Source organism: Crocodylus siamensis, chromosome 9 (assembly GCF_052110815.1).
Source record: "Crocodylus siamensis isolate JL-2025a chromosome 9, ASM5211081v1, whole genome shotgun sequence".
In the NCBI taxonomy this organism is placed as follows: Eukaryota; Metazoa; Chordata; order Crocodylia; family Crocodylidae; genus Crocodylus; species Crocodylus siamensis.
Genome location: NC_143403.1, coordinates 73,180,171 through 73,203,946, shown reverse-complemented (window position 1 = coordinate 73,203,946; position 23,776 = coordinate 73,180,171). Strand labels below are relative to the sequence as shown.

Sequence of the window (23,776 nt, the reverse complement as noted above, 5' to 3'; positions counted from 1 at the left end):
GTGGCTGATTCTGCACATACCACTACTTTCTAAATCGCAGGACAATGGTGTTTAGTACAAAACTGAGTTTACTGTCATTACATATAGCATCAGCCAAGGTGTCATTTTCACGCTATTAGAGAAAAATGTGTCCCATTTACCCCTGTTTGCAGGCACTGCTGCCTTCAGGATTTCTAGCTGACCATGTCAAGCCAGCCCACAACTGAGACCCACGGTGTCAGGTATCAAGGTAACATAAGTTAATATAACCGAAGATGAATGTAGCTCTGTAAAACAGGGCACTGAGCCATGGAGCTGTTAAGACTCCACTTCATTCTGGTTTGACCTTAAAATGCTCCCTTTGTCCTGCTTCTGGATGATCTCGAGGTCCTCGCACTCCTGGTAAGTTGGCTCTTCCTGGAACAGCCAGGTGTTGCTTGGGAGCTCCTTGAGTTTGGGTAAAGGGAACCAGTGAACAGAAGTGTCATTGAAAACATCTGCATACTGAGGTTGAGTGGGAAGTGGAATTTCTTCTGTTCCTTTTAAAACCTGAAAACAGTAAGCAGAGTGGCATGAACTACAAGAGAAATTTGTTCCCACCTTGGGGCAAAACATGATGGAAAGAGAATTTATTTTATTTTATTTAAAGAAAAGGAGCATCAAGCCAGAATGATGCCCTGTCTGGAGAGTTTTGTTCAGCAAATACATCAGCTGACTCCAGTCAGAGGCATTGCTGTCTGCCACAAAACTACTGGTCCACCTGATTTTGTTTCCCCATCGGTATCTAGTAACTTTGAGGTTCCCCACAAATGCACTAGACTAGATGTGTTTATGAAGTAGGAAGTCATACCTTTGCTATGTAGGAATAATCTCTCTCTAATATTCTCGACAGTAACCTAAAGAGAAAATGACACCAACTTTAGGACTAAAAATCAGTTGAGGTACTGTGGGTTTAACTTGGCATTTTCCCCAAATAGAGCAGTAAAAAGCATGTAGCCAAATATGTGAACAACAGGAGGAAGTACGACAATGTGGATAAAGCTGAATTCGTGCCAGCCTCAAAAGTGTTCCAAGGAAAGCACAAGATGACAGTTTTAAGTCCTTGGCATTAGGCTTAGATTTAGATGAATGGTGTCAGCCTCGCTGCTTAATTCAGCGCTGACAAAATGCAGCTGGCCAGTGGGTGGCATAACTTTCAAGCACTTAACTCCAACGGTTGTTTGTAACCCACTCGAACAAGAGGAATTCTTGCAAGGCGGCTCTGAGTACAGCTTGCAGCAGCACACGTAGAGGAAAAGCACCAAGTTGCACTGCAAACCTGCAATATGATGCAGGCTACAGGGACTGCTTTAGAAACTAAACCTTGAGAGATTCAGAACCCAGGGTGGACTCCCAGTCGGCACAGCTTGTGCAAAAGCTTCCTGAGGCCAACAGCATCTGAATAGGGAGCGCATCCCAGCTGGCATGAGCAGGGTAATAATAGTAACAACAAATATCTAATTCTCTGCTGCCCTTGAGGGGCTCCAAGCAACCAGCCAGTTTTGGTTTCATAGACGTTAGGGCTGGAACGGACCTCGCAAGATCATCAACTACAGTCCTCTGCCCAAGGGGCAGGAAATCAGCTGGGGTCAAACATCCCAGCAAGACAAGCACCAGAGTAGGTGCTTGCACCACTTCCGCAGAGAGCCTATTCTAGACTCTGGAGACTCGGACGGTAAAGAAGTTTTTATGTCCAGCCAAAACAGGTTGTCCTCTTCTTCCCTTGGGGTGCCCCAAACAAATGCTCTCCCAGATCCTGCTGCACCCACCTTCCATACTTACAGGCCGCCACCCCTATTTAGACACCAGGGGCCACTTTGATGAGCAGAGTGGTGCTGCCCCAGCTATGGGCACTGTTCCCACAAGCCACAGACCCTCGCATGGCTAAAAAACATCTTGAACTCAACCCTTCTGGTTCTGTTTTTGGTCACAGATTGGTACGACCAGAGGAAAACGGACCCTGGAGACACCCGCTCATGGAGGACGAGAGCTCGCCTTGGCCCTGGTCTCGTCACAGCCCTAACGTCCCTGCAAGTTGTGCTCGTTCATTCGCACACACCTTCAGTGCCAAATGGAACGTTCCTTGTGGAAAACATTCCTTTTCGTTTGGCGCTGAATGAAAAGAGCCCACGGCCACCGTCCCCCAGCACTTGAGAAGCGGGTGCAGGCACGACCTCCGGGGCTACCCTGGAGGGCAGGAGAATGTCCTCTCCTCCGGCACGTACCCACCTCTCTTCAATTCCCTGGAAGCTGTTCCCGATGATGATGATTTTGGACAGTGCTGCCACCGACCAGTTGCTCCACAGCAGGTTGTTATACAAAGCCTTCCCACAGTGGATCATGTAGAAGAGGGTGGTGCTGTCGCCCACGGGGTGTTTCCCCTCCTGCACAGATTTCACAGACATTAGGTCGGGGAGGGACCTTGCACGATCATCAGGTCCGGTCAGCGGGGCTCAAATCACCCCAGTGTTAAATCCACACTGCAAACGCGCAGTGTTTCTTCCCGTGACGCTCAAACCTCTTGAGCGGGCCTGGAAGCACAGGGCCCCCTGTCGAGCCCAAAACCCGTCCAACCTTCGAGCCCCACGGACTTTGGGGCGGGACGAACGCTCCGGGACCTCTCCGGGGCGAAGCAGCGGGCTGGATCCTCCCTGCCCAAGGCACCCGGGGGAGCGGGGCTCACCTCGTTCTCGGAGACGACCGCCAGGCCCAGCTCGGCCAGCACGGCCACGTCCAGTGCGGAGAAGACGGGGTCGAAGATGCAGCAGCGCTCGCGGGGGACCTAGGGGAGGCCGAGTGAGCAGGGCACGGTGTCCCGCATCCCCCCGGTCCCAGACACGCTGTCCTCACCTGCAGCTCGTCCAGCAGCAGCAGCAGCAGGGCGAGCTGGGGCCGCGCGGCTGCGCACGCCGCGATGCTGCCCAGGCCGTAGCACACGCAGCGCGGGGGGCGCTCCTCGGCCTGCGCCCCGCGTCCGCCCAGTGCTGCGCCCACCGCCCCTGCAGGAGGGCCGAGGGCGTGAGGCCGGGCCGGGCCGGGCACCCCCCAGCATCCCCCACCCAGCCCCGGCCTTACCCCGCAGGTGCTCCCAAGCGGCCTCGCCGCGCAGCGCGTCCCTGGGTGGGGGGGGAACGGAAACACGGAGTCATGGAGGCGTCATGGTGGGCCACCCAGGGGTCACGGTGGGGTCAAGGGTGAGGGGGGCTCACCGGGCCTCGAGCAGCCGCCGCTGCAGCGCCGCCGCGCGCTCGCCCGGGCCCGGCTCCTCCGCCTCCCGCCGCCGCCGCCGCCGCTGCCTTCGCGCCTCCATCCTCCGAAGCGTGGCCCGCCGCGGGCGCCGTACGGAGCGGGCGGGAGCGCTTGGCCCCCCGCGGCCCCCGTAGGGGACAGGAGGGAGGGAGTGGGGGGGCGGGGAGGAGTCACGTGCTGTTGCTGTCATGTGACTCCTCCGAGCGCCGACCCCGGAAGCGGCTGCGGGTGGGCAGCGGAGCCGGCCGCCGCCGCGCTCAGAGGGTTAAAGGTGCGGGGGAGGTGGGCCCGGGGGTCTCCCAGTTTGGGGGCTGGGACCCACTGGCTGCTGCCCCGCCCCCCGGGCCGGACCGGACGCCGGAGGGGCAGTTGCTCCGGGTTCCGGCCTGGCTTGGCCCGTGGGTGGACGAGCGGGGGGCGGCGAGAGGCACGTCTGGGGAGCGTGGTGGGGGGTGGGAGCTGCCGTGCAGCAGCCCGGCCCCTCGCCCGCCCGCCCGCCCGCGTGGAGGGGGACCCCGTTGTCGTTCGCGCCAGCGTCCGTAGCGACGCTTTCCCCTGGTTTTCGGCTCGCCGGCGGAGCCAGGCCGCGACGGGGGGGCGCCCGGCCGCGTCAGTAGCGGGCTTGTTCCCCGAGCGCTTCTGTCAGCTGCTCCGAGTCACATGTCGGCCTCCGGCCCTCATGCTCCCTGCGCTCTTCCCTTCCAGCGCCGGGAAGCCACGGTGAGAAACCACCCAGCGCGTCGGGCTCCTAAACCGCAGCTCCTCGGAGGCTTTGGTGAGGCTGTTGCGGGCGGCCGACGCACATGGCGCGTCCGGTCTTCGTGGCGAGCAGGGAGGAGCGCCGCGGGGATCGGCGCCTTCGCAAGGAGAGCGAACAAAACCGTAGACGTTTCCCTCGGCCAAAGCCAGAACCCGCCAGCGTCTCTGCATTTGTTGGCTTGTGAAACGGTGGAAATCCTCAAAAAAACGAGTCGGTCCCAGGCCTGGTTTTGGAGGAGGGAGCGCTCGTGAGAGCGAGGAGGCATGGTGAAGAGACTGACATAAATGGCCAACTCCGTCCTGTCAGAGCCGAACTCGGGTGCTTGGTGAGTAGCTCTCCTAGAGGCTTACGAGTTGCAGGGGGGGTTGTTGGGTGACTGACACTTGGTATCCAGGAAGATCCTACGTGCGGCCATCCAGCGCCTTGCTCTGCTTGTGTTGCTGCAGCAGCAGGGAGCAGTTGTGGGGCGCTGACGTCGCAGTGGGCCCAGGGTTGTGCCAGTAAATCGGAAGGGCGTTCCGGGCCCCAAAGGGCTTGCACGCGTGTGGGCACCTCGTAGCAGGTCGGCGCAAAAAACACGCCACACAGCACCCAAGTCAGGCTCACACGGGTGCTGGGAGAGGTTAGCAGCTGCACAGATGTAGGCTGTGTATGGTTGGGGGGGGCGGCGCGCAGGATCTTCATTTCCATTTGAGCTGTGCGTGCTTGTTTATAGGCACGCTTACTTACCAGACCGTCAGGGCAGTATCTGAATGCTTCGAGCTCTGGCGGCAAAAAAGTATTGCTGAGACGGGGGAGATTAATGGAGTTCCCAGGGAGTTGGCAGCAGTCAGGAATGCAGTGCAGCTCCCCGGATCGCTAGAGCGATGCCTTAATGCCTTTCCTGTGGGACGGGTGAAACATTCCAGAAGTGTTCAGACACGCTCCGAGAGACCGGATTTAATCCCCGCTCTTGGCTGCCACAGACGCTGTGTGCTCAACCTTCCCCTTTTGAGCTGGGCTGCAGGCTTTTTCTAAACTGAGCATTTTTATCATCATCACCGGGGCTCTGACCTCAGGACCTGTTGTGCCTGGAGCTTGCGAAGGTAACCTGTCCCCTCCAGAAAAAAGGCTGCTAGGAAATCCATGAATTCCCAGAGCTGTAAGCCCAAAGCCCTTGAGCCCTGGCCCACCTCCAGGGAGAAGCGTGCAGTTCATACTCTTTGCACAGGGAATGGGTCTGAGGGGCCACACTTGAGAGTTTTTCCTAAGAAGTGAGACGAGCTCCCTACGCTCAGACTGGGAGAACAGATCATCCGTCCGAGCCTCCCTCCTCCTCTCTTAGCTGTAGCCTTGCCAGCATCTGACTGGAACGCCCAAAGCTGGCAGAACTTAGTATCCTTTGCTGCTTTCTCCACCCTGCTCCTGTCTCTCAGCTCTGGGTGTGGCAGCTGCGAGAGCAATGCCTATCTCCCTTTCTTGGGCCTGGTAGGCGTTTTTGTGTTGCATCTTTACAAAACAGAACTTGTTTAGGGAGCAGGGTGGTAGCGACTGGGGGGTGGGGCATGGACTGGACTGGTCCCACTTAGGACCAGCAGATCTGTTGTCATCCTGCCGTTGCTTGGCTTTTGCAGGTGGAATTACTTTTTCCTTTACGACAGCTCCAAGGTTAAGGAAGAAGGGGATCCCACCAGAGCTGGCATTTGCTATTTTTATCCTTCTCAGGTAACCTCCAATTGTACTTGGAGCCTCTTTGTGGAACTGTGCATCACAGCATGGTTTATGCCTGTTCCCATCTCGTGGTACCACCTTCTGCTGCTCTCTTGCTGCTCCAGTTGTGGAACAGCAGCACTTTTCCACAGTGCTCAGTTGTGTGGCAAGGGCATAGGCCTCTGCACTGGGGGTGAGAATGAGTAGAGAGCAAGGAGAATTGTCCCATTTTACATGTTTCTGTACAGGGCTTTGGTCTCAGTGGCTGTAATGAAAAGCTGAGCTGCCATGCACCAGTGCTGTGGTCCAGTGTCCCATCCCCACCCTTGCCAGCTGCTGCCCAAGGGCGACGGGGAGGGGTGGGGGCATGCTTCCCCATTCCTCCAGAGCACCAGCAATAACGCCTCTTGCCTCCTCTCCCACCAGACTCTCCTCGACCAGCAGGAGCTGCTGTGTGGGCAGATTGCAGGTGTCGTGCGCTGCATAGTGGAGATTTCAAGTGTTCCCCCCAGTCTCATTCGGCTCAGAAAGCTCAAGTTCGCCGTGCGGCTGGACGGCGAGTTCCTCTGGGTGAGTTCAGGAGACCCGGTGGTGTGCAAGGAGGCAGCCTGGTGTGAGTGAGTGTCAACTGTCAAGTCATCCCAAGAGCTCGCCCAAGGGGCTTTCAGAAAGCTCCACACTGCAAAGGTTATACCTGTCCCCCTCATCCACTGGGCTGTCCCCTCCCTGTAGCAGAGCTCTCTGGCAGCCCCACAGGCCTTTCCATTGCAAAGGGGCCCCTTCTCTGGCCTGTGATCTGTGAATTCAGCCCCTGCATGTGCAGTCTGGAAGTATGCTGTCACAGTATTTAGCTGGAGTGCCAGGAGTCTGAAACAGGAGGGGAGCGGGTACAGTGGGCCTTTGGGTTTCTGGCCCTGATTGCACCTGCCTGAACTACCATGGCCTTCCCTTCAGCATTCATGCCCCTCTCACCTTCCAGGCTGGCTTTTCCATAGGCTGGTAAACAGGCAGCAGTCGTGTGGCCACCCAGGACTACTTGCAGGGGTTCCCTCGCTGCGGGCTAGACAGGAGTGATAGCTCGCTTGCTCTTCCCAGCTGCTGCAGTGACTGCTCTCTGTGCCGGCCTTTGCCCTGCAGGTATTGGGCTGTGCTGTTGAGCTTCCTGACATCAGCTGCAAGCAGTTTCTGGATCACCTGATTGGACTCTTCCAGTTCTACAATGGCCCCGTGTGCCAGGCTTACATGGTGAGTGCTGAGGGTGTGTTCTTCTCATCTGGAGTCATGTGTAGCCCTGGCCTGTCTTGGGCAGTGTGGAGAAGAGAGAGACTGATCTAAGGGACTGCATGTAACCAGGTCGTGTGCAGGCTAGACTCTTGCCACACGGTGTCTAACAGGCTGCCTCTGGTCCCCAGGCTTTTTCTCATGAAGAGCTGAGTAAGCAGTGGGACCAGTACATCGATCACATTCAGAAGAACACTAGTGACCTGCACAGGATCTTCAATTCCCTCTGGCACTTGGACAAAACCAAGGTGACTCCCCAGGCTGCTGACGTCCAGCCACGGAGCCCCCTCACCCAGGGAGCTGGCGTCCCCCTGTTGCACAGGTGCATTTCAGTGAGGTCTCACCTCTGGCTGGTGCCATGGGGTAACTGCCACCCTCTGCTTTTTGCACATAGGTGGACCCCCTGCTGCTGCTGAAGGCGGCCCTCATCTTACAGACCTGCCAGCGCTGTCGTCATGTCCTGGCCGGCTGCATCCTCTACAAGGGTCTGTGAGTATGCGGGGGCTTGTGGAGGCCCCGTGCCTGTCTGCTCTCCAGCCAGTCAGCTGCAGAAACCCCACCCTGGGGCTGTGCAGGGCAGTACCGCTTTAGCAGAGCAGTGGCAGCAGCAGAGCAGCTTTTCCTCTGCGGGGCAAGGGCAGGGGGCACCTGAGAGACCAACTGCACAGTGCCAAAGTGTCAGGAACCACAGAACTAGGTATGCCGTTCTGGTTGTCGTCCCAGACATGGCAGACTTTCTTGGCTGGAATTACCTGTAGGCGTCCAGCTGCCATACAGAGCCAGTGGGGACTGGGACTGGGAGCTGGGCTGGAGGTTCTTCAGAGCAGCCCCTGAGGTCACTATTTTTAATGCCTGAGCTCTTCAGGGCAGGGTCTTTTTCCCCCATGCCCAGCTGGCCTCTAAACACATACTGGGATGGCAACAAAATAGGCTAGCAGTGATATAGCCAGGCGTCCTGGCTCCCCAGACTCTCTGCCTCTGACCGAATATACCGGTATGCGAATATTGCATGCCGCATACCTTTTGCCTGCTAGTCCTAGCTGCCCGGGGCTCGGCCCCTGCAGTGACTGCTGACAGCTTGGTGGTGGTGGCTGCTGCTGCTGCCTTCAGTGCTGCAGCCACTTCCTTACCCAGGGTGGTGTATCCTGGGGCTGCCAAGCACTAATTGGAAAGCCTCCTGTGGCGGAGTGCCGGGCTTGCGATTCCGGCGCCGCTTGGGGAGCTGCGGGCTTTGCGGAGCGGGCGAGTGCGCGGCTTGTGGGGCGGGATTGGAGGTAGCTTTATAGCCGCCCTCGAGGTTCGCCGAGCTGGCGCAAGTAGACGACTTAGAGTAAGTTGTTAGTTTCTTTGTAATAAGTCTATAGGATGTCCGTTGGTTCACGAGGTTCCAGAGCCAGCCCTTGCGTTCCAGCACTGGAACCAGTCCAATGCTGGGTGCGGCTGCCGGCTCCGTAAGTCCCAGAACTGGTCAACGGCTCATTGAGATGGGATGTTAGTAGTAGAAGTTATTACAGAGCAGATATAAGGTAAAACAAAAGGTTTTAGTCACTCACCTGGCCTCACCCTCTTACGAATAAGAGGGGAGGCCGGCTGGAACGAAGTTGCAGTAAATATAAGTATAGCGAGCGTAGGTATGCTGTCTAAGCTACGATGAGAGGCAGTCGAGAAGCGGAGTCCCCGATGTTTCTTCAGTTACAGTATGCCGGATACAAAGGGGGTCTGTTGGTTCATGGGGTTCCAGAGCCAGCCCTTGCTCTCCAACACTGGAACCAGTCCAATGCTGGGTGCGGCTGCTGGCTCCGTAAGTCCCAGAACTGGTCAACAGCTCATAAATGGGATGTAGAATACAAACTGTAACGCGGTGAGTCGATTGTCGGGTTTTCGAGGCCTTTGTTTTCGCTGGGATACGCCCAGGCGGGGAGGCTGAGAACCCGTCTGCGGGGTGATCAGGCCTACAGAGTTTTCCAGTTGTCGTCTCTACCGTTTCTTGCTGCTTTGCCTCTTTATAGATGTTGGTTGGACTGCCTCTATGACTCCAACTATGATATAAGCTAAGCATACAGAGATAGGATAGTTTCTTTTACATAGTAGTTACTAGGCAGATTTTCTACATAAGTTTTGTTTTTGCCGAAATGACACTTTCTAGATAAGAAGTGCAGGTGTGTGGCTCAGTGCCGGCGGAGAACAGTACCAAGCGCTTATTTTGATTAACGGTTAAGACCTCAAGGTTACATAAATGTGAGAGTGCCGCGCGGCAGTTATACAGAAAAGAAAAGAAAAAATATAAAACAGTTACACCTCCTACGTCAGGTTACAATATACTGCCAGTGTCCTATCCCCTGTCTTGCCAATAATAAGTTCCTGATTGAATGCCTCGCTTGCTGGCTGGTGACACGTTCCACACAGGCTGGAACAGCTGTAGGGGAAAGGAGCCAGCCTCCTCACAGCAAGCATGAGCTCCCTTCAGCCAGAAAGGAGCTGTGCGCCAGCAGCATGGAGCCCCAGCTGGGAGTCGTTCAGGGACAAAGAAGGCCATGCGCTGACGAGGCTGCCCTACTGCTTCATCTGGGAGCCTTCCTTGCTGGGGTCTGGCAGGCCCTTGCTGTGATGAAGCCATGAGTGCAGCAGGCCAGAGGACGGAGGGTTTTGGAAGCACAAGGGGTGCTCTGCCCACCCTTCCCCAGTGCTCTTTCAGCTCTGAGGCCCCCCTGCCCTGAAGCAGCACTGCCAGCAAACTGCAAGGGCCAGGGGGCTGTGAGGGAAGTTCTGGGGGGGGCTTTAGTTCCCCCCGGCTCAGGTAAGACCTGTTGCTGCTGCCTGGGAGATGTTCCACGCTTATGCACATAGTTCAGGCTCAAAACCTTCTTGCTAGGGTTTGACTCTGCTCCTAGTTCAGTTCAGAGCCCCTTGGATTCAGCTGGGCGGCGGCTGTTGGCACTGGAGTGGAGTTTGGGGCTGGCCACCTGGATGACAAGAGGGCTACAGCTACCCCAGTCCGCCCCAAGCGCTGTGCCCTTACCTCCTGGCCCATCCCAAGCAAGAAGGAATCTCTCGGGGACTCCTGGGTCTGAAACAGCCCAGCAGAATCCAGAGCTGTGCTCTGAACAGGGCTGGCAGCGGAGGCCGAGGGGTACCGTTGCCTCTGTCTGCCGTAATGATCTGTTGCAACAGCGAGAGCAGGCAGCTGAGCCTTGCAAGCTCCTCTGCTCATGGCTGCCTGTGTCTGTTCTCTCCTGCAAGGATTGTGAGCACCCAGCTGCCCCCTCCCATTGCTGCCAAGGTGCTTCACCAGGGAGCTGAGCCAGCAGAGAAGGTACGTGGCAAACAAGTGCGCGGCCTAGTCCAGGCGCCAGTCCTCACTGGTAGATCGGGGCCCATTTCCGCAGCCAGCGGTAAATGCTTCCGTGGCTGAAATAACTCAAAGTCAACAGAGCCTGTGAGAGTCAAGTCAGAGCTGCTGCCCTGGGAGTTTGTTTCCTTGTCCGTCCTGTAGCTGTTGAATTCCCTTCAGCCTGTCAAGACCCAGTGGGATTAGTTTAGAATTAAACCAAATTAACTTTTCTGCTCACAGCTGGTGGTTAGCAACCTAAAAGGGCCTGAATTGCTTCCTGCTAACATTAAGGGGAAAACTGTGCTTGATTCCTGGGATTTCCAACCCTCTTGCTACGGGAGCAGGACAGAACACTGTGTGTGGATGCAGCTGTTCTTACAGTACCCCTATCTGGGAACAGCCTTGTGGCCAAATTTACCCTGGGTGGACCGGGGCTGGGTGCACAAAGATGCACGAGGTCAGTGGATTGCCTCCTGCAATGAGTGCCCCAGTTCTCACATCTGAGTATCTGTTATGATTCAGTCTGCATGTGAACATGGCATTTTCTGCTGCATAGTCTTCCCTAGTTGTGTGGGACCACTTAAAATCACAGCTTCAGCCTCTCTTCCCAAACCACGGGGATTTTCAGAGGCTCTGCTTGCTGGTTTCTGTCTGGCCCTGGTACTCTGCTGGGGAGAGAGACGGCATCCTGTGCATCTGCGCTGAAGTGTGTGCAGGGGGGAGCAGGTTCGTTAATCTTGGCAGCCTGAGTTGCTCCCACTGTGAATAAGCTCCCCACAGCCCTGCCTCAAGGGTAGGTCCAGTGCCCACTAGGAGCCTGGCCCCCGATAGCAGCGATTCTGGGCACTGGCTTGAGCCCTTACCATGTGCCTTGTTGAAGCGCTGCATTGACTTGCTCTGTGCTTTGCTTGCAGAGTGGACACGGCAGTGGGGATGTGCGGCAGGACCACGGTAAGCACTGTTACTCGCAGCTGGAGTAGTAAGGTCCCTCCAGGAGCACACGGGGAGGCTGGCTGGGCTCCCAGGCAGCTGATACCTGGAGGCTCCCACTGCCACCCCTGCTGAGGCCACTGGGTGTAGTCGCCTTGGGCGAGGGGTCTTGGGAGAGCCAGGGTGATGCTTCCCCCAGGGACCCTATCTCCCACTCCCACAGCATCTAGCATCAGCCCTGCCCTGCCTCCTTGCACACAAGGCCATTTCTTCTCTCGGGTCACTATCCTGCATTGTTCTTGTAGATCCTCCATTGCCTCCAGGCGTCTGCCTGCTCCCAGTTTTCCTGACAGAGGAAGAATCCGCCGCGCTGTGGGACTTCCCAGTGGAGTGGATGACCAGGTAGGGAGTGAAGCCCTGAGGCAGGACCCGGGGCTTGCCATCCTCCCTAAGGACAGTCTGGGCAGACAGTTCAAGGGGCAGAAATCACCCGGTACGTGTCAGTCTGGACAGTTCATATTGGATGGATCTGCTCCCTGGAACCAGCTCCAACCTGGGCTACTGCTCCCCATAGCATGGGTTCAGCATCACCATGTACTGCCCTCTCTGGGGTCACTACAGTGTGCATAAGGCTGCCATGCCATCTCTTCAGAAATAAACGCCTGAGTGGGGATGGGGGTGGGGTTTACAGACTACTAAATGGCAAAGAGAAAATCACCCGGGATTTATTATCAACTCACTCTCACCAGACAAGAACGAGGGGTCGCAGCATGAAGCAGGTAGTGAGTTTAAAGCAAACACCAGGATGTTCTTTTTCACCCAGTGTGGAATTAAAGTATGGAGCACATGGCCATCAGACTTGGCAGAAGCGGGGAGTTTACCCAGATTCACGAAGGGACTGAACACTTTCTTGAGGGAAAGGGGCAGCGGTAGCTATCAAGTATGGGAGTGAGGGGCCCTCTGCATCAGAACTGCCTAGACCCCAAATACTGGAGGCTGCAAGGGAGAGAGGAACGGGAAAATCCTGGTCAAACTCAGTCACTCTCCCTTCCAGCCCCTGCGCTCTGCCCCCGTGTGACACGAGAGACCAGGCAGGGGGTCGACCCAGTCAGTGGCAGGTCTTATGTTGGGCCGTGAGTGTAGGCAGGCAGCACTGCAAGCGAGAGGGACTGCACGGGGGAAGCTCTCAGGACTGCCTGGCTTAGAGGCAGAAGCAGACTGCGAGATCCCAGGGTCCCTCTCCCTGTCCCGGGAGGCACCCGCCAGTGAGCAGGTGGCGGGCACTGCTCCTCCGCCCAGTCATCCCCAGCCCTTGGGGCCCACAGGGGCTGCTACTAAGTGCTTGCCCTCATGTTCCTTCTACCCTCTTAGTTTGCCCGTGTCTCCAGCAAGTGCCAAGGCTGCCCCTCGCTCACGGGCCTTCTCAGATCCCATGGGCATCAAGGAGACCCTGGCCAGCACCTCAGTGAGGGAAACAGCCTGGGACCCGCCTGGAGCAGGTGTGGCTGTCAGCATCCCGGACTCAGCTTCCCCCAATGGCTTCCCAGAGCCACCAGCCAGCACGGGGGATGCTCACCCCGGAGCTCTGAGCAACTGGAGCCCTGAAGAAAGTTCTGCAGCTGGGGATGCTGCCGCTGCCTCACCAGGCGAGCAGGGAGCCCTGCCAGGAAACTCTGGACACTCTGCAGCAGAGCATGCTCGAGATACAGACGCCTCCTCTGCGCTTACAGACTCTGCAGCCCCTCGTGCCCAGGGCAGGGAGGATCAGAATATGACTGTGTTGGGGACCACCCCCGAGGCTGAGCCCTGCTTCCTGCAACGGTGCCACGCAGCCAGCAGCAGCTTCGCCACGGGCAGCACGTCCAAAGAGCTGAGCAGCAGCATCTGGAGCCAGCCGCACTCCCAGGGGACCACCAGCCATGGCAGGCTCCCTGGGGTGGGAGTCGGAGTGCCCAGCAATGAGCCATCTCTGTCTGACCCTGCGCCCAATGCTGAAGGCTCAGAGCAGCAGCTGCCTGCAGGAGACCATGGGGGGAGCCAGGGGCCTGGTACTGTGGAGCTGTATGAGACAGTGGTGGAGGGCGCAAGCTCCCCGGGGAGCAGGGCGACTGGCTCTGCTGACCCCACGCGCTGCCCAGCCAAACCGGCTGCACTGGTCAAGATGGTCCTGTATGTGCACAGCATCAGAGGGCTGGTGCTGTCGCTGCTGGCTGAGGAGCAGCTCGGGGCTGACACGGGCGCCATTGAGGAAGTGGTGAGTGCTGTGTGCAATGCCTTTTTGCATGCATGTGCCCTGTTGCAGGCCTGTCTTGCAGGGACAGTTGCTGTAGCCCTGGACTCCCTGCCCCTGGAGCCGGGAGCTTTGGCAGCCCGCCGGCTGACCCCTGACTGAGCCTGTGGCTGAGCCATGCTGGTGAAGCAGCAGTCCCTGGGGCAAGAGCACCTTGCTCTCACAGCCGTCTTCCTGGCAGCCCCTTGCCGACTGCACAGGCCTGGTCCAGGGCTCCCATGGGAGGAGCAGGCTGACAGGGTCACGAGGCAGCTGCCCTGGCCCCTGAGCATCTGCCCCACTGGGTGACTGAGAGCCCCCTCCCACCTCGCCAGTCACTGCCGGGGCTCGAGCGGGGGGCAGCTGCTCTCTCAAACCGAGCGCGAGTGCCTGGCAGCCCCCGCCCCAGGCAGGAAGGGCCCGCAGGGGCCGGTCCCAGGAGCACGGCAGCGTGGCTGCGGGCTCTGCTCGGCCGCGGGGCACGACGGGCAGACCTGCTCACGGTGCTCCCAGCGGAGCCGTCCAGCCTGGCAGCTATGGCAGTTGCCATGGCAACAGCCTCGTTTTCCTCGCTAGCGGGTGCTGGGGTGCTCAGCCGCAGGCACCTGCACCGCCCCCGTTCCTGGACCACACGTGGGAGCACGGTGGGCGCATCTGCGCCCACATAAGATGGCTCTGAGCTGGGCTGCAGCTCCATAGGGAGGGTTTTTTCCTGGGGCAGCAGGTCCCAGCGGGGGGGGGGAGGGACCTGTCTCTGCCCAGCTGGGATCTTGGCACCCCATGAGAGAGACGCTCTGCCCTAGGGCAGCAGGGTCCAGGGCTGGGGGCATCTGCGCACAGGGCTAGAGCTGCCTGGTGGCTGCAGCAGAGGAAGGAACGGAGGCAGCCTGGGGGATCATCCAGCTAATCCTCCTAGTGCTCGACAGGCCAGAGATCTCGCCCACCCCCGCTTCTCCCCGGCAGCACGGCCCTCCCTGCCCAGCCCTCCGCAGCATCCTTCAGCATGGTGCGGGGACAGAAATCCTCTTGCCAGTGCCTGTGTGGGCCAGGTGTGCTGGTCCCCGGGCTGGTGCCAAGCAGCAGAGTCTTGCCGCCGTGCATGGGGGCAGCAGAGCTGCCGGGCTTTGGTGCGCGAGTCTCCGGGACCCTCGCTGGCAGGCACTGCCCAGGTTTCCCAGGGCTCATGCCAGTCTGGGTTGTACCGTTCGCAGTATCACAGCAGCTTGGCTTCCCTGAACGGACTCGAGGTTCATCTGAAGGAGACTTGGCCCAGGGACCCTGCCGCCACCAAAGCCACCTACAGCTTCACCCACTACGACTGCATCCAGAACGTGCTGGCTGGTAGGTGCCCGAGCGTCTCCCTCCCTCGCGGCTCGGGCTCCAGGCGTGCGCCTACAGCACACGCTCGGTGGCCCAGCTGCCCCCGTCCCTGAGGCCCCGTCCATCCCGATCTTAGCCTGAGCTAGTGCGAGGGCCGGGCTGGAATAGTCGGGCGCAGGATGGTGCCCAGTGTGGCCGAGACCCCAGGGCGGTGCCCACTGTCATGTGTCCCGTGGAAGGGGGGCTGTGTCCTGCTCTAGCACAGCTCCCCTCCCAGCCCCCACAGCTCTGCTCCCAGCGCAGGGACTGGGCCAGGTTCCAGGCTCTTCTCGTTCCGGTCCTTCCTGACATCTCTTGGCAGCCCCACAGATGCTTGCCAGTGCCAGCCAGACGCCCTCTCCACTCCTATATAGGAGTGGGAGCCCAAAGCCAGAGGGACAGACCCCAGTGCCTCTAGGTAACCCTGTCTCAGGCCCCTCCTGTCCTCCCCCAGCCTCCTGGGGACTGACCCGTCTCATAGACCCCCACCCCACCCCGGGATCACATCATCACCAGCACGCAGGTTGTTGTCACTGCTCCCCAAACGGCTGGCCGGAGGCAGGAAGCGGCACCCTTCCTGGGACAGGCCCCTGTACGTGGTCAGCTCCCTAACTGCATCCCCCTGTCCCTGCAGCGAACCTGCCGCCAGCGGCGGGCGCGCAGGACCAGCACTTCCTGCGAGCCACGAGCCTGATCCACGCGGACTTTGCGCAGCTCCCGGCCGTGTCCGAGATGATCGTCAGGTACGGTCAGCCCCACGGGAGGGTGGGAGGGGGTCGCCTGTCCGTCTGGCTTCCACGGAGCAGGGGGAAGGCGCAGGCACCAGGGCCCGGGATGAAGACGCAGCTCGAGCACTGCCAGCTCCTGGCGCCATACGGCTTGAAGACGCAGCTCTAAATAGAGCTGTTCCTAATAGACTTGTGCCTTGGCTCGGAGCCAGAGGCGCTGGAGCTAGCGACGTGGGCTTGTTTTCCCGCACGCTGCGTTGGGTTGGAAACAGGCAGACTCCATCCCCGCACACCAGGCGTGATGGTCTTATCGCTGCCGCAGCCCCCGCCCCGCATCGCGGGGTCCTGCCTGCCCCACGCAGCTGCCGGCCTGGGAAGGAAGGTCTGAGCCTCAGCAGCCTGGGGGGTGGTTCATGCTGGGAAGGGGGCACCTGGCCCCCCTGCATGCAAGATGATGACCCCCGCCCTGTCCAGCTGCTGGGCCACATCAGCCAGCTCCCCCTTGCCCACGCGCCTCCTAGCCGCTGTCCACACGGACCAGCCACCTGCTCCCTGTGGGCTGCAGCTTCCGGTGCCCTGACTCTGCCGTCTGCTGCCCCCAGGAACGCCTGCACGGCCGTCTACGCCTGCCGCAGCCCCGTCCAGGAGACCTACTTCCAGCAGCTGGGCGTCCCGCTGCGCAACTCGGGCGCCCCCAACCCACGCGACAGCGCCTTCAGCCTGCCAGGCAAGGCCAAGCAGAAGCTGCTGAAGCACGGTGTGAATCTGCTCTGACCTGCCCGGCCGCTGCTCACCCAGCCTGCGAGGACACGGACTCTCGCGCCATGGGCTCAGCTCCACAGTGCAGAGACAGACACGGGGGGCCTTTGCAGTGCAGGGCTGCACTGACTGCTCCCTGCTGCGTGGGGGATCCGGGCGTGCTGGCCTCGAGCGGCCGGGTGCCTGGTCCGTGCCAGGAGGCCTGTGCCTTGAACTTGTTTCTGCCTCTTAATCCACAGAGGTGATCCCTGTCAAGCAGTGCCTTGTGTGCTCCCAGCCCAGCCAGGGTGCAGAAGCAGACCTGCCCCCCTCATGGCTGCTGGCGGAGGTGCCCTAGTCCCTCCTCCCACACGTTTCTAGCCTGAGCGCAGGGGTGCTGTGTGCAGAAAAGGCCAAGAGCACAGGGGCCAGCCAGGCCTGTCTTCGTGGCTCCTGACCCAGCCTGCTCGCCCCTGCCCGTGCCTTCGGGCGTCTCATCGGAGCAGGGCAGCGCGGCCATCCCGGGAGCAGGCCGCGCAGGTGCATGGCTGCCTCCCTGTGCGCCACCGGGTGAGCAATAAAACGGAGTCCTTGCGGCTCGTCCAGGCAGCCCGTCGCTTGTGTTCCTACAGGACCTCTCGCCTGGGGTGGCAGGGCTGGGCACCAGGCTGTGACACCTCCATGTGTCTGCTCCTGTTCTGAGCTTGGTGAGGAGGTGTCCAGGGGGAAGTGGTCCTTGGGGTGGCTGGGGAGCAGAGCTCCCCAGGGCTGTCCTGCGGGTGCAGATAGATCCTGCCCCATCTTACCCTGGGGCTGTTGCTCCGGGCACTGGTCTTTGCTGGAGGAAACCAGGCTGTGGTCTCCGCTCAGCCCTGGGGCTGGGCAGCATGTCTGCTTTCCCTAGAGAGCCCCAGATAGGTCCAGCCACCGTCTTGGGCGGTGACCCCCTTCTCGCCCATGCCCCCTCCCCTCGCTGCAATGGAAGTCCCAGCTCGCCCGAGCTGGGCCGCAGAGCACAGACCTACCCCCAGCTCTGCCACGGCCCCCCGGGCCGGCAGGGAGAGAGGATGCACAGAGGCACAGCCCCATCCAGTTTCTAGCACAACGGTTTATTAAGAGCCTCTCTTGGCCACTGGCCTGCACGCTGCAGAGGGTGACCGCTGCTCCATCCAGAGGCCTCGCCCAAAGGAGTCCAGCTGGGCGGGGGTCTCGCATGTCAGGAGTTATTGTACAAGAGTTGCGTATAAAAACCCTGCAGCCGGATCTGAGCCCTCAGCCTTGCATTCTCCGTGCTGAAAACCCTGCACCGCTCCAGCCGCTCCCGGGCATCTTTCCACCCCCTCCAGCTCCGGTGGCTGTCCTGGCCAGGCTGGTCTGCAGGTGACGTACCAGGTTCCCGGCGGGACGCGGTATGAACCTGACAGCTCTGTGCCAAGCAGTGCGGACGCCTGGCCGCGCTCCAGAGCCACCACGCTGCCAGCTGGGGGCCAGGACGCTTGCAGGTAGGCGGAGGAGGTTGCTCCTGTTGTGCTGCACAGCTCTGGCCTGTTCTCAGCCCCTTGCTCTTCAGGCATCTCCCCTCGTCTACCTTCTCCGGCCAGCCCGAAGGCTGCAAACCCCACAGCAGCCCAGCCCTCATCCCTCAAAGCAGGTGCTGGGCAATTCAGCCCACCCCTGCCTGAGGACATGCTGGGTGCATCCCAGCCCAGGACTGAGCAGAGATGCAAAGAGGAGGCCTGGGCAAGTGGCCGGAAGTCTTTAGCTGCAGCACTAGGGCTTGTGGCCACAGGGCGCAAGAGAGGGCATATTGGTTTTTGGTAGCCTGCATGCCAGCAAGCTTTGTCGGCGCCTGGCTCTCCCCTCTGTCTGGGGCCGTGGAGCCTTCTCGCACTATTTACAGGCAGGAGGGAAAGGTTGCAAAGAGCCAGGCCGGAGCCGGCGAGACGCGGCCCCTTTTGCCACAGGTCTGCGCGGCCCCACAAGGCACCGGGACGCGGTGTGGCAGGTGGGCAGATCATGGGGGCTGCGGCTCCGGTGTGGCGCTGCGGACCACGAGACATGGCACACGGTTACATTCGAACGAATACCCTTGGTTTCGGTTGCTCTAATTCTGAACACGGCAAAACACGGTAGCAACATGACACATACTACAGCAGCACGGCATCTAGTCACAGAGTCGGGGGCAGGGGGTGTGCGGGCGCAGCGGAGAGGGGTCCCCGGAGCCGACCAGGATGGGGAGGAAGAGAGACCGCAAGGCGACGCGTGTGGGACGAGCCCGGGGCGGGGGTGAGGGGGACCCAACATGGCGTGTGCTATGAGGAAGCTTCCCAGGAGGCTGCGCGTGGCCCTGCCCACTCGCCCGCGCCCCCCCGCCGGCCTGGCGGCGCCATCATCGGCCCGGCGCAAAGATGAAGTCGAGGGCTTGGCGCTCGGCGGCCGCCACGTTCGGGTGCCACAGGTCCACCATGAAGACCACGCGGGGGCCCTCCTCCGGGGGACCTGCAGGGGAAGGAGAGGCAGGGGTAAGGAGCCTGGATGGGCACTGTGCGCCCGCATGGTGCCGCAGAGACCCACGAGGACACCGGCAGCCGGGCAGGCGAGAGCATCCCTCAAGGGCTGAGACGCAAGGGCACCGGGGCGGCTGTCGCCGGCACCAGGAGCCCGAGCTGAACCGAACTGTCCGTGCAACCCGGGTCTTGCTGCGGCGCCGCGCTCCCAGCACCGCGGTGCTCGGGACCGCCGTGGAGGAAGGGGCAGTGATGCCGTGGCACTGCATGGAGGGGCGCAGCCGCCCGCGGGAGCTCTGCGCCCAGGAGCAGCTCCCTGGTGCTCGCTGCCACGGGATGGAGAAGGCGCGGGCAGCTCGGCGCTCACCTTCGTGGAAGGCCGTGTGCAGGAAGGAGTCATCGAACAGCAGGCACCGGCCCTCGGCCCAGCACTGGGGCTCGCCCCCCACCACCAGCTCGCAGCCGCTGGGCGTCTTCAGACCTGTGGGTAAGTAGGAAAGCACAGGCATCAGGGCAGGGAGCGGGGGGACCCTCCCAGCCCCTGCACCACTCCCAGGGCGGTTCAGAGGAGCTCTGCCCCCGTGCACCACGTTGCCTCGGCCCTGCTCGCTGCCCTGCCCTGCAGGCTGCCCAGCTGCTGTGTGCAAAGTCCAGGGCACGTGTCCGGAGCCGGTCCCCGATGTTTTCCTCCCCGCAGCGGGCTGTAAAGCTGGGAGAGGCAGCAGTGACCTGCGCCTTCACCCTCCTGCTCTCCCCGAAACCCAGGCTTGGTGCCTGGCACAGCAACAGCTGCCAAATCGGCTCTGCCTCCCATATGCACGGAGCTGTCCCCCATGGGGAAACCCCGGCGAGGCAGAGGCTGCATCAGATGGGATGTGCCAGAGCCATGGAGATGCTGCCATTGCCCCCAAACCCACCTCGCCATCGCCCCCAGGCCCAGCTGCTGCCACAGGGCTGACGTGCCCGCCTCCAAGGGCTGCAAGATGTGCGCCCTGCTCCCACCAGCGATGTGCCAGGCTTGTCCCCGGCACCGAGGCTGTGTGTGGCCAGTCCGGTGGGACAGGACCCACTCTGACGGCAGGTTCCCGGCAGCAGGGAGGACCCAGGCCTTTAAGCGAGGGGCCAAGAGGGAGTTAAAGGCACAAGGAAGCAGAGAGTTTCCCCTCTCACGGACAAGATGGGGAGGGGGTAGCAAGCCACGCTTGCTCTCTCCCCAGGGCCCCATGGCACTTGCAACCAGCTCCGGAGCCGGTGTCCAGGCTGCCGGCATCTCCCTGAGGCACGAGAGGCAAGTCACAGCTTGAGTCTGAACGCACATGCGCCGTGTTTGCCAGTAGGACCCCCCAGCGCTGGCGCTGCGCGTTCAGGAGCCTGGCTATCCGTGCACACGGGCATCCCCGCCAGGACAGGGGCACAGACACGGGGTCTCGCTGCCCAGCAGCTGGGCTGGCAGCAGGGTGGAGGTGCCCAGATGCTAGGGAAGGGGACTCCTGGCCTTTCCCATTGCCCAAGGCCAGGCTCAGCTCTGAGACCCAGGTTACGTCTCTCCACAAGCCCCTGCCATCCATCCCAAGCTCTCCGGGCCAGCTGTGCCCCCTCAGCCAGGGAGTCCTAACTGCGGCACAGGGGTCCGGGGACCTCAACTGCTGCAGTTGCACTCCCGTGTACCAGACCCTGCCCTGCCTCCCTGGCTGGAACTGCCGGCCGCTCCCTAGACGGTCTCCAAATCCTCCCAAAACCCCTGACCCCGCCGGGCCATGCTGGCGGCTACGTACCGAGGTGGCACCGGATGCGGATGTTGGTGGGCCCATAGTGCTCGGCGATGACGGTGCCCGGGCTGAGCACGGAGATGCACGCGTTGCCAAAGACGTTGTTGCCAATGCAGGTGCGGAGGCTCCCGAGCAAACGGTACGTCCGTGGGCATTTCCTGCAGTTCCGGGGCACGCACAGGCCCTGGTTCACCAGGTAAAAGGTGAACCACTCCCCGCTGGGCGTGCTGTTCATTTTCCAGCCCTGCGGGAGGCTGCAGTTGGAGAAGGCTTTGTAGAGGGTCTCAAACTCGCACAGGATGGTCTGGAAGTTGCGCTCCAGCAGCTCCACGTCATGCTTCTGCGCCTCCCGCGAGAAGTAGGGCATGGTGGGCAAGTCTGGCAGGAAGAAGACTTCGGGCTTCTGGATGGAGGGCCGGCTGCTCAGGTAGCGGCCCTGGTCGCGGATGCCCTTGTGAATCCTGCCCATGCCGGCCCAAGAATAGCGCTTGGCATATTCCTGCAGGTTGTGATAGAGTTTCTGGTTAAGGCCGTCGCTGGGCGTGCAGCGCACGCACTCGGGCGAGTGGCAGTACACGTACCCATTCTGCAGCCCGTTGGCGTCGGCGCTCTGGATCAGCGCGTTGACCGTGCCGTAGGCGCGGGGCTGCTCCCGCCCCACGTGGTAGCAGTACCACACGAACAGCACCAGCAGGCAGGCCACCGTGGCCAGCGCCGTGGCATCACAGTCCCGCACCGACTGGATGGCGGCCGCGACGCAGTCCCGCAGCCCGTCCAGCGACCAGCTCCAGGCCGTCAGCCACTCCAGAGACATGGTGGGCAAGCGGCGGCGAGAGGCGTGCAGAGGGGCCAGGCGGTCAGTCCTCAGGGGCACCCACACCATGCAGGTCAGTAGGGGCGAGGCGGGGAGGGCTGGCCACGCGGAAGCATCCTGGCGCCTGGGCCCGGCGGGCTCCGCCGCGCGGCATGGGGAGCAGCGACGGCTTCGTCTTCGCGCCTACATGTCGGAGCGCGGCAGTGCCGGCGCAGGCGTCGCGGGCTCCGCTCAGCAGGGCGGCAGCTGCGGGCCCCCTGCCCGGGCCGCGCGGTCGCTCATGCCGGCGCGGGGCGCTCGGCGCCGGCTCTGGAAGGGCGAGAAGGTGGAGGGCGTTAGGGGCTTTCTGCCCTGAGCTCTCGGGGAAGCGTGGCCCAGGCGATCGGACTAGGCGAGACCCAGCTCCGGTGTCGGGCAGCAGCGAGCGGAGGCTGGGTCTGAGCAGGGTCCCCCCGCCCCCGATCCCCTCCCCCTGGCTCCCGGCTCCGTAGTGACTTCCCCCCAGCACGTGCCCCGTCCCTGTTTGGCCCTGGCCGGACTCTCGACTCTGGAGGCCACGGCTCCCACCCTTTAATGCCACGCTGGGTGCAAAAAAGAAGTCCTCGTGTCCATTTCAAACTCGTGCCACGCTGTGCCCCCTCGTTCGAGTCCAGCATAAATCCCCAAACTCTCTCTTCACTGTTGAGTGGTTTATAAGCCTTCTCCCCTCTCAAGTACCCGAGCAGAGCGGGCCGGGCCTGGCCTCTTGAGTCTCTGCTGGACGGGAAAACTAGTGCCCTATTCCCCCCGGGCGGGCGCCCCTTTCTCCACCCCTCTCCTCCCACCGCCGAGGCAGGGGCCGTGTGGCTCCCCGGTGCGGCCTCAGGCTGAGCAGACTCCGATCAGGCTCGTCTGGAAGCAGGTGCCGGCCCGCTCCGGCCCCGATGCTCCGCGGCTCCGGGGACCAGGCTGCGACGGGACTCGGGCAGTGGCTGACACCGGGGCCCGGGCGGCGGCCCGTGGCGGAGGCCAGTGCGAGGATGCGGGCGGGCGGAGGGGCCGGGGAGAAGCAGGGACGGGAGCGGGCCGGCCGAGGAGGAACCAGAGCCTGTCCCGGCCCCGCCGGGCTCCAGGAGCGGGACCCGACCCTCCGGCGGCGGCGAGGCCCGCGACGTCCCGGCCCTGTCCTCCGCCCGCCTGCTTCCGGCACGCTTTCGGGCCCGGGCCTGGCCGCGCTCGGGGCTCTCCCCCAGACGCCCGGCCGGGCCGCGCCGGCCCCGGGCCGCCGCCTCGGCCCTGCCTTCCGGCAGCGGAGCGCGGGCCCCGGCCTGCGGGGGCGGGCAAGCTCCCGGGGGCCTCTCCGGACCCTTCGGCCGTCAGCCCGAGCGGGGGGGGTCGGGCGCCTGGGCTCCGGCGGAGCAAGGCTGCCGGCGCCAACACCTACCGCGGGGCCCGACGGCCGCTCCCCCCGGCGCCGCCTCCGGCTCTCCTGCGAGCACCTGGAAGAAAAGCAGGGAGCGGCCGAGGGCGGCTCCCCCCCGCCGGGCCCCGCCTCTCTCCCCGGGGCCGGGGCCGGGGGAAGCGGGCCTGCCGCGGGGGCGGGGCGGGGCGGGGCGGGGCGGGCGGCGGGCTCTGCGGCGGCGGCGGCGGCGGCGGCGGGCGGGGGCCGGCACCTCGAAGCGGCGCCGACTCGGAGCGCGGCTCCGCGGGCGCGGCCGGCCAGGCCGCGAAGGCCCCCCGCAGCCCCGGCCCCGAGAGCCCGCCGGCCCGCGCGGCACCCCCGCGGCACGTGGCGGGCCGGGCGCGCGGGGCGCCGCCTCCCACGCGGGATGCCGCTGCGGGGGCGACGGGCAGGGCCGGGCCGCGCTCCTCGCCCGGCCCCGGCCCGGCCCCGCGTTACATAACGAGACGCTGCAGAAAGTTGGCGCGGGCCGGGGGCCGGGGGCTGCGGGCGGGCGCGGGGCCGGGGCTGCGGGCGGGGCCGCGCGCACCAACCTGCTGCTGCGGCCGCGGGCGCGGGGCTGCGGGCGGGGATGCTCCGGCTCCGGCCCCGGCGATGCGGGCGGCAGCGCGGACCACAAGTCCCAGCAGCCCCGAGCGGGAGGGGCCGGCGCCGCCTCCGCGGGGGCGGGGCCCTGGCTGGCCCCGCCCCTGCCGCGCCCGCCCCGGGCCTCCGCCGCGAGCGCCCCTTCCCGGGGGTGGCTGCGGCCCCCGGGCCGCCCGGGCCGCCCCTTGCCCTCGCCAGCCCTCCCCTTCCTTCTGGGTTTTCGCCTCACCCCCGGCGCGTGCAGCACCTCGCCCCCGTCGCCTCGCTCCCCCGGAGCGGCCGGCGCGCGGAGTCCCGGCGAGGGGCGC

The 23,776-nt window shown here is 62.4% G+C and overlaps 3 protein-coding genes across 6 annotated transcripts; 1 reads left to right on the top strand and 2 right to left on the bottom strand.

Annotated features, from left to right (window-relative positions):
• Positions 1–50: 50 nt before the first annotated feature.
• SRRD (SRR1 domain containing) lies at positions 51–3,362 on the bottom strand. Its single transcript, XM_090062514.1, has 7 exons — positions 3,228–3,362; positions 3,094–3,134; positions 2,869–3,017; positions 2,702–2,800; positions 2,248–2,402; positions 830–875; positions 51–528 (listed from the first exon to the last, which is right to left on the bottom strand). Exons 1-7 carry the CDS (start codon positions 3,326–3,328, stop codon positions 298–300), a joined length of 822 nt encoding a protein of 273 aa, XP_089918640.1. The 5' UTR covers positions 3,329–3,362; the 3' UTR covers positions 51–297.
• A 57-nt stretch (positions 3,363–3,419) lies between these two features.
• On the top strand, positions 3,420–16,531 carry HPS4 (HPS4 biogenesis of lysosomal organelles complex 3 subunit 2). Of its 3 annotated transcripts, none has more exons than XM_090062509.1 (14): positions 3,420–3,538; positions 3,973–4,352; positions 5,641–5,731; positions 6,143–6,286; positions 6,854–6,961; positions 7,129–7,245; positions 7,392–7,486; positions 10,238–10,310; positions 11,243–11,279; positions 11,564–11,660; positions 12,630–13,512; positions 14,739–14,868; positions 15,521–15,629; positions 16,217–16,531. In XM_090062509.1, the coding sequence occupies exons 2-14, from the start codon at positions 4,312–4,314 to the stop codon at positions 16,386–16,388; spliced, it is 2,097 nt and encodes a 698-aa protein (XP_089918635.1). In that variant the 5' UTR covers positions 3,420–3,538; positions 3,973–4,311; the 3' UTR covers positions 16,389–16,531. The 3 variants fall into 3 exon arrangements, with proteins under 3 accessions (XP_089918635.1, XP_089918637.1, XP_089918636.1); XM_090062510.1 differs by having other exon boundaries at positions 3,479–3,495; XM_090062511.1 differs by lacking the exon at positions 5,641–5,731.
• Positions 16,532–17,442: 911 nt separating this feature from the next.
• On the bottom strand, positions 17,443–23,541 carry ASPHD2 (aspartate beta-hydroxylase domain containing 2). Of its 2 annotated transcripts, none has more exons than XM_090062512.1 (4): positions 23,417–23,541; positions 20,635–21,751; positions 19,227–19,340; positions 17,443–18,851 (listed from the first exon to the last, which is right to left on the bottom strand). In XM_090062512.1, exons 2-4 carry the CDS (start codon positions 21,509–21,511, stop codon positions 18,742–18,744), a joined length of 1,101 nt encoding a protein of 366 aa, XP_089918638.1. In that variant the 5' UTR covers positions 21,512–21,751; positions 23,417–23,541; the 3' UTR covers positions 17,443–18,741. The 2 variants fall into 2 exon arrangements, with proteins under 2 accessions (XP_089918638.1, XP_089918639.1); XM_090062513.1 differs by lacking the exon at positions 23,417–23,541 and adding an exon at positions 22,866–23,006.
• Between the last annotated feature and the right edge of the window lie 235 nt (positions 23,542–23,776).

Excerpts from the sequence above, each read along its gene's own strand:
- ASPHD2 (XM_090062512.1), bottom strand. The coding sequence starts at position 21,511 with ATGGTGTGGGTGCCCCTGAGGACTGACCGCCTGGCCCCTCTGCACGCC. Across the intron at positions 19,341-20,634 it reads CCGCATCCGGTGCCACCTCG|GTCTGAAGACGCCCAGCGGC; the intron begins GTACGTAGCCGC and ends ACTTACCCACAG. Across the intron at positions 18,852-19,226 it reads GCACACGGCCTTCCACGAAG|GTCCCCCGGAGGAGGGCCCC; the intron begins GTGAGCGCCGAG and ends CTTCCCCTGCAG.
- SRRD (XM_090062514.1), bottom strand. The coding sequence starts at position 3,328 with ATGGAGGCGCGAAGGCAGCGGCGGCGGCGGCGGCGGGAGGCGGAGGAG. Across the intron at positions 3,135-3,227 it reads CGGCGGCTGCTCGAGGCCCG|GGACGCGCTGCGCGGCGAGG; the intron begins GTGAGCCCCCCT and ends CCCCCCACCCAG. Across the intron at positions 876-2,247 it reads TTCCAGGGAATTGAAGAGAG|GTTACTGTCGAGAATATTAG; the intron begins GTGGGTACGTGC and ends TTTTCTCTTTAG.
- HPS4 (XM_090062509.1), top strand. The coding sequence starts at position 4,312 with ATGGCCAACTCCGTCCTGTCAGAGCCGAACTCGGGTGCTTG. Across the intron at positions 4,353-5,640 it reads GAGCCGAACTCGGGTGCTTG|GTGGAATTACTTTTTCCTTT; the intron begins GTGAGTAGCTCT and ends TGGCTTTTGCAG. Across the intron at positions 13,513-14,738 it reads CGGGCGCCATTGAGGAAGTG|TATCACAGCAGCTTGGCTTC; the intron begins GTGAGTGCTGTG and ends TACCGTTCGCAG.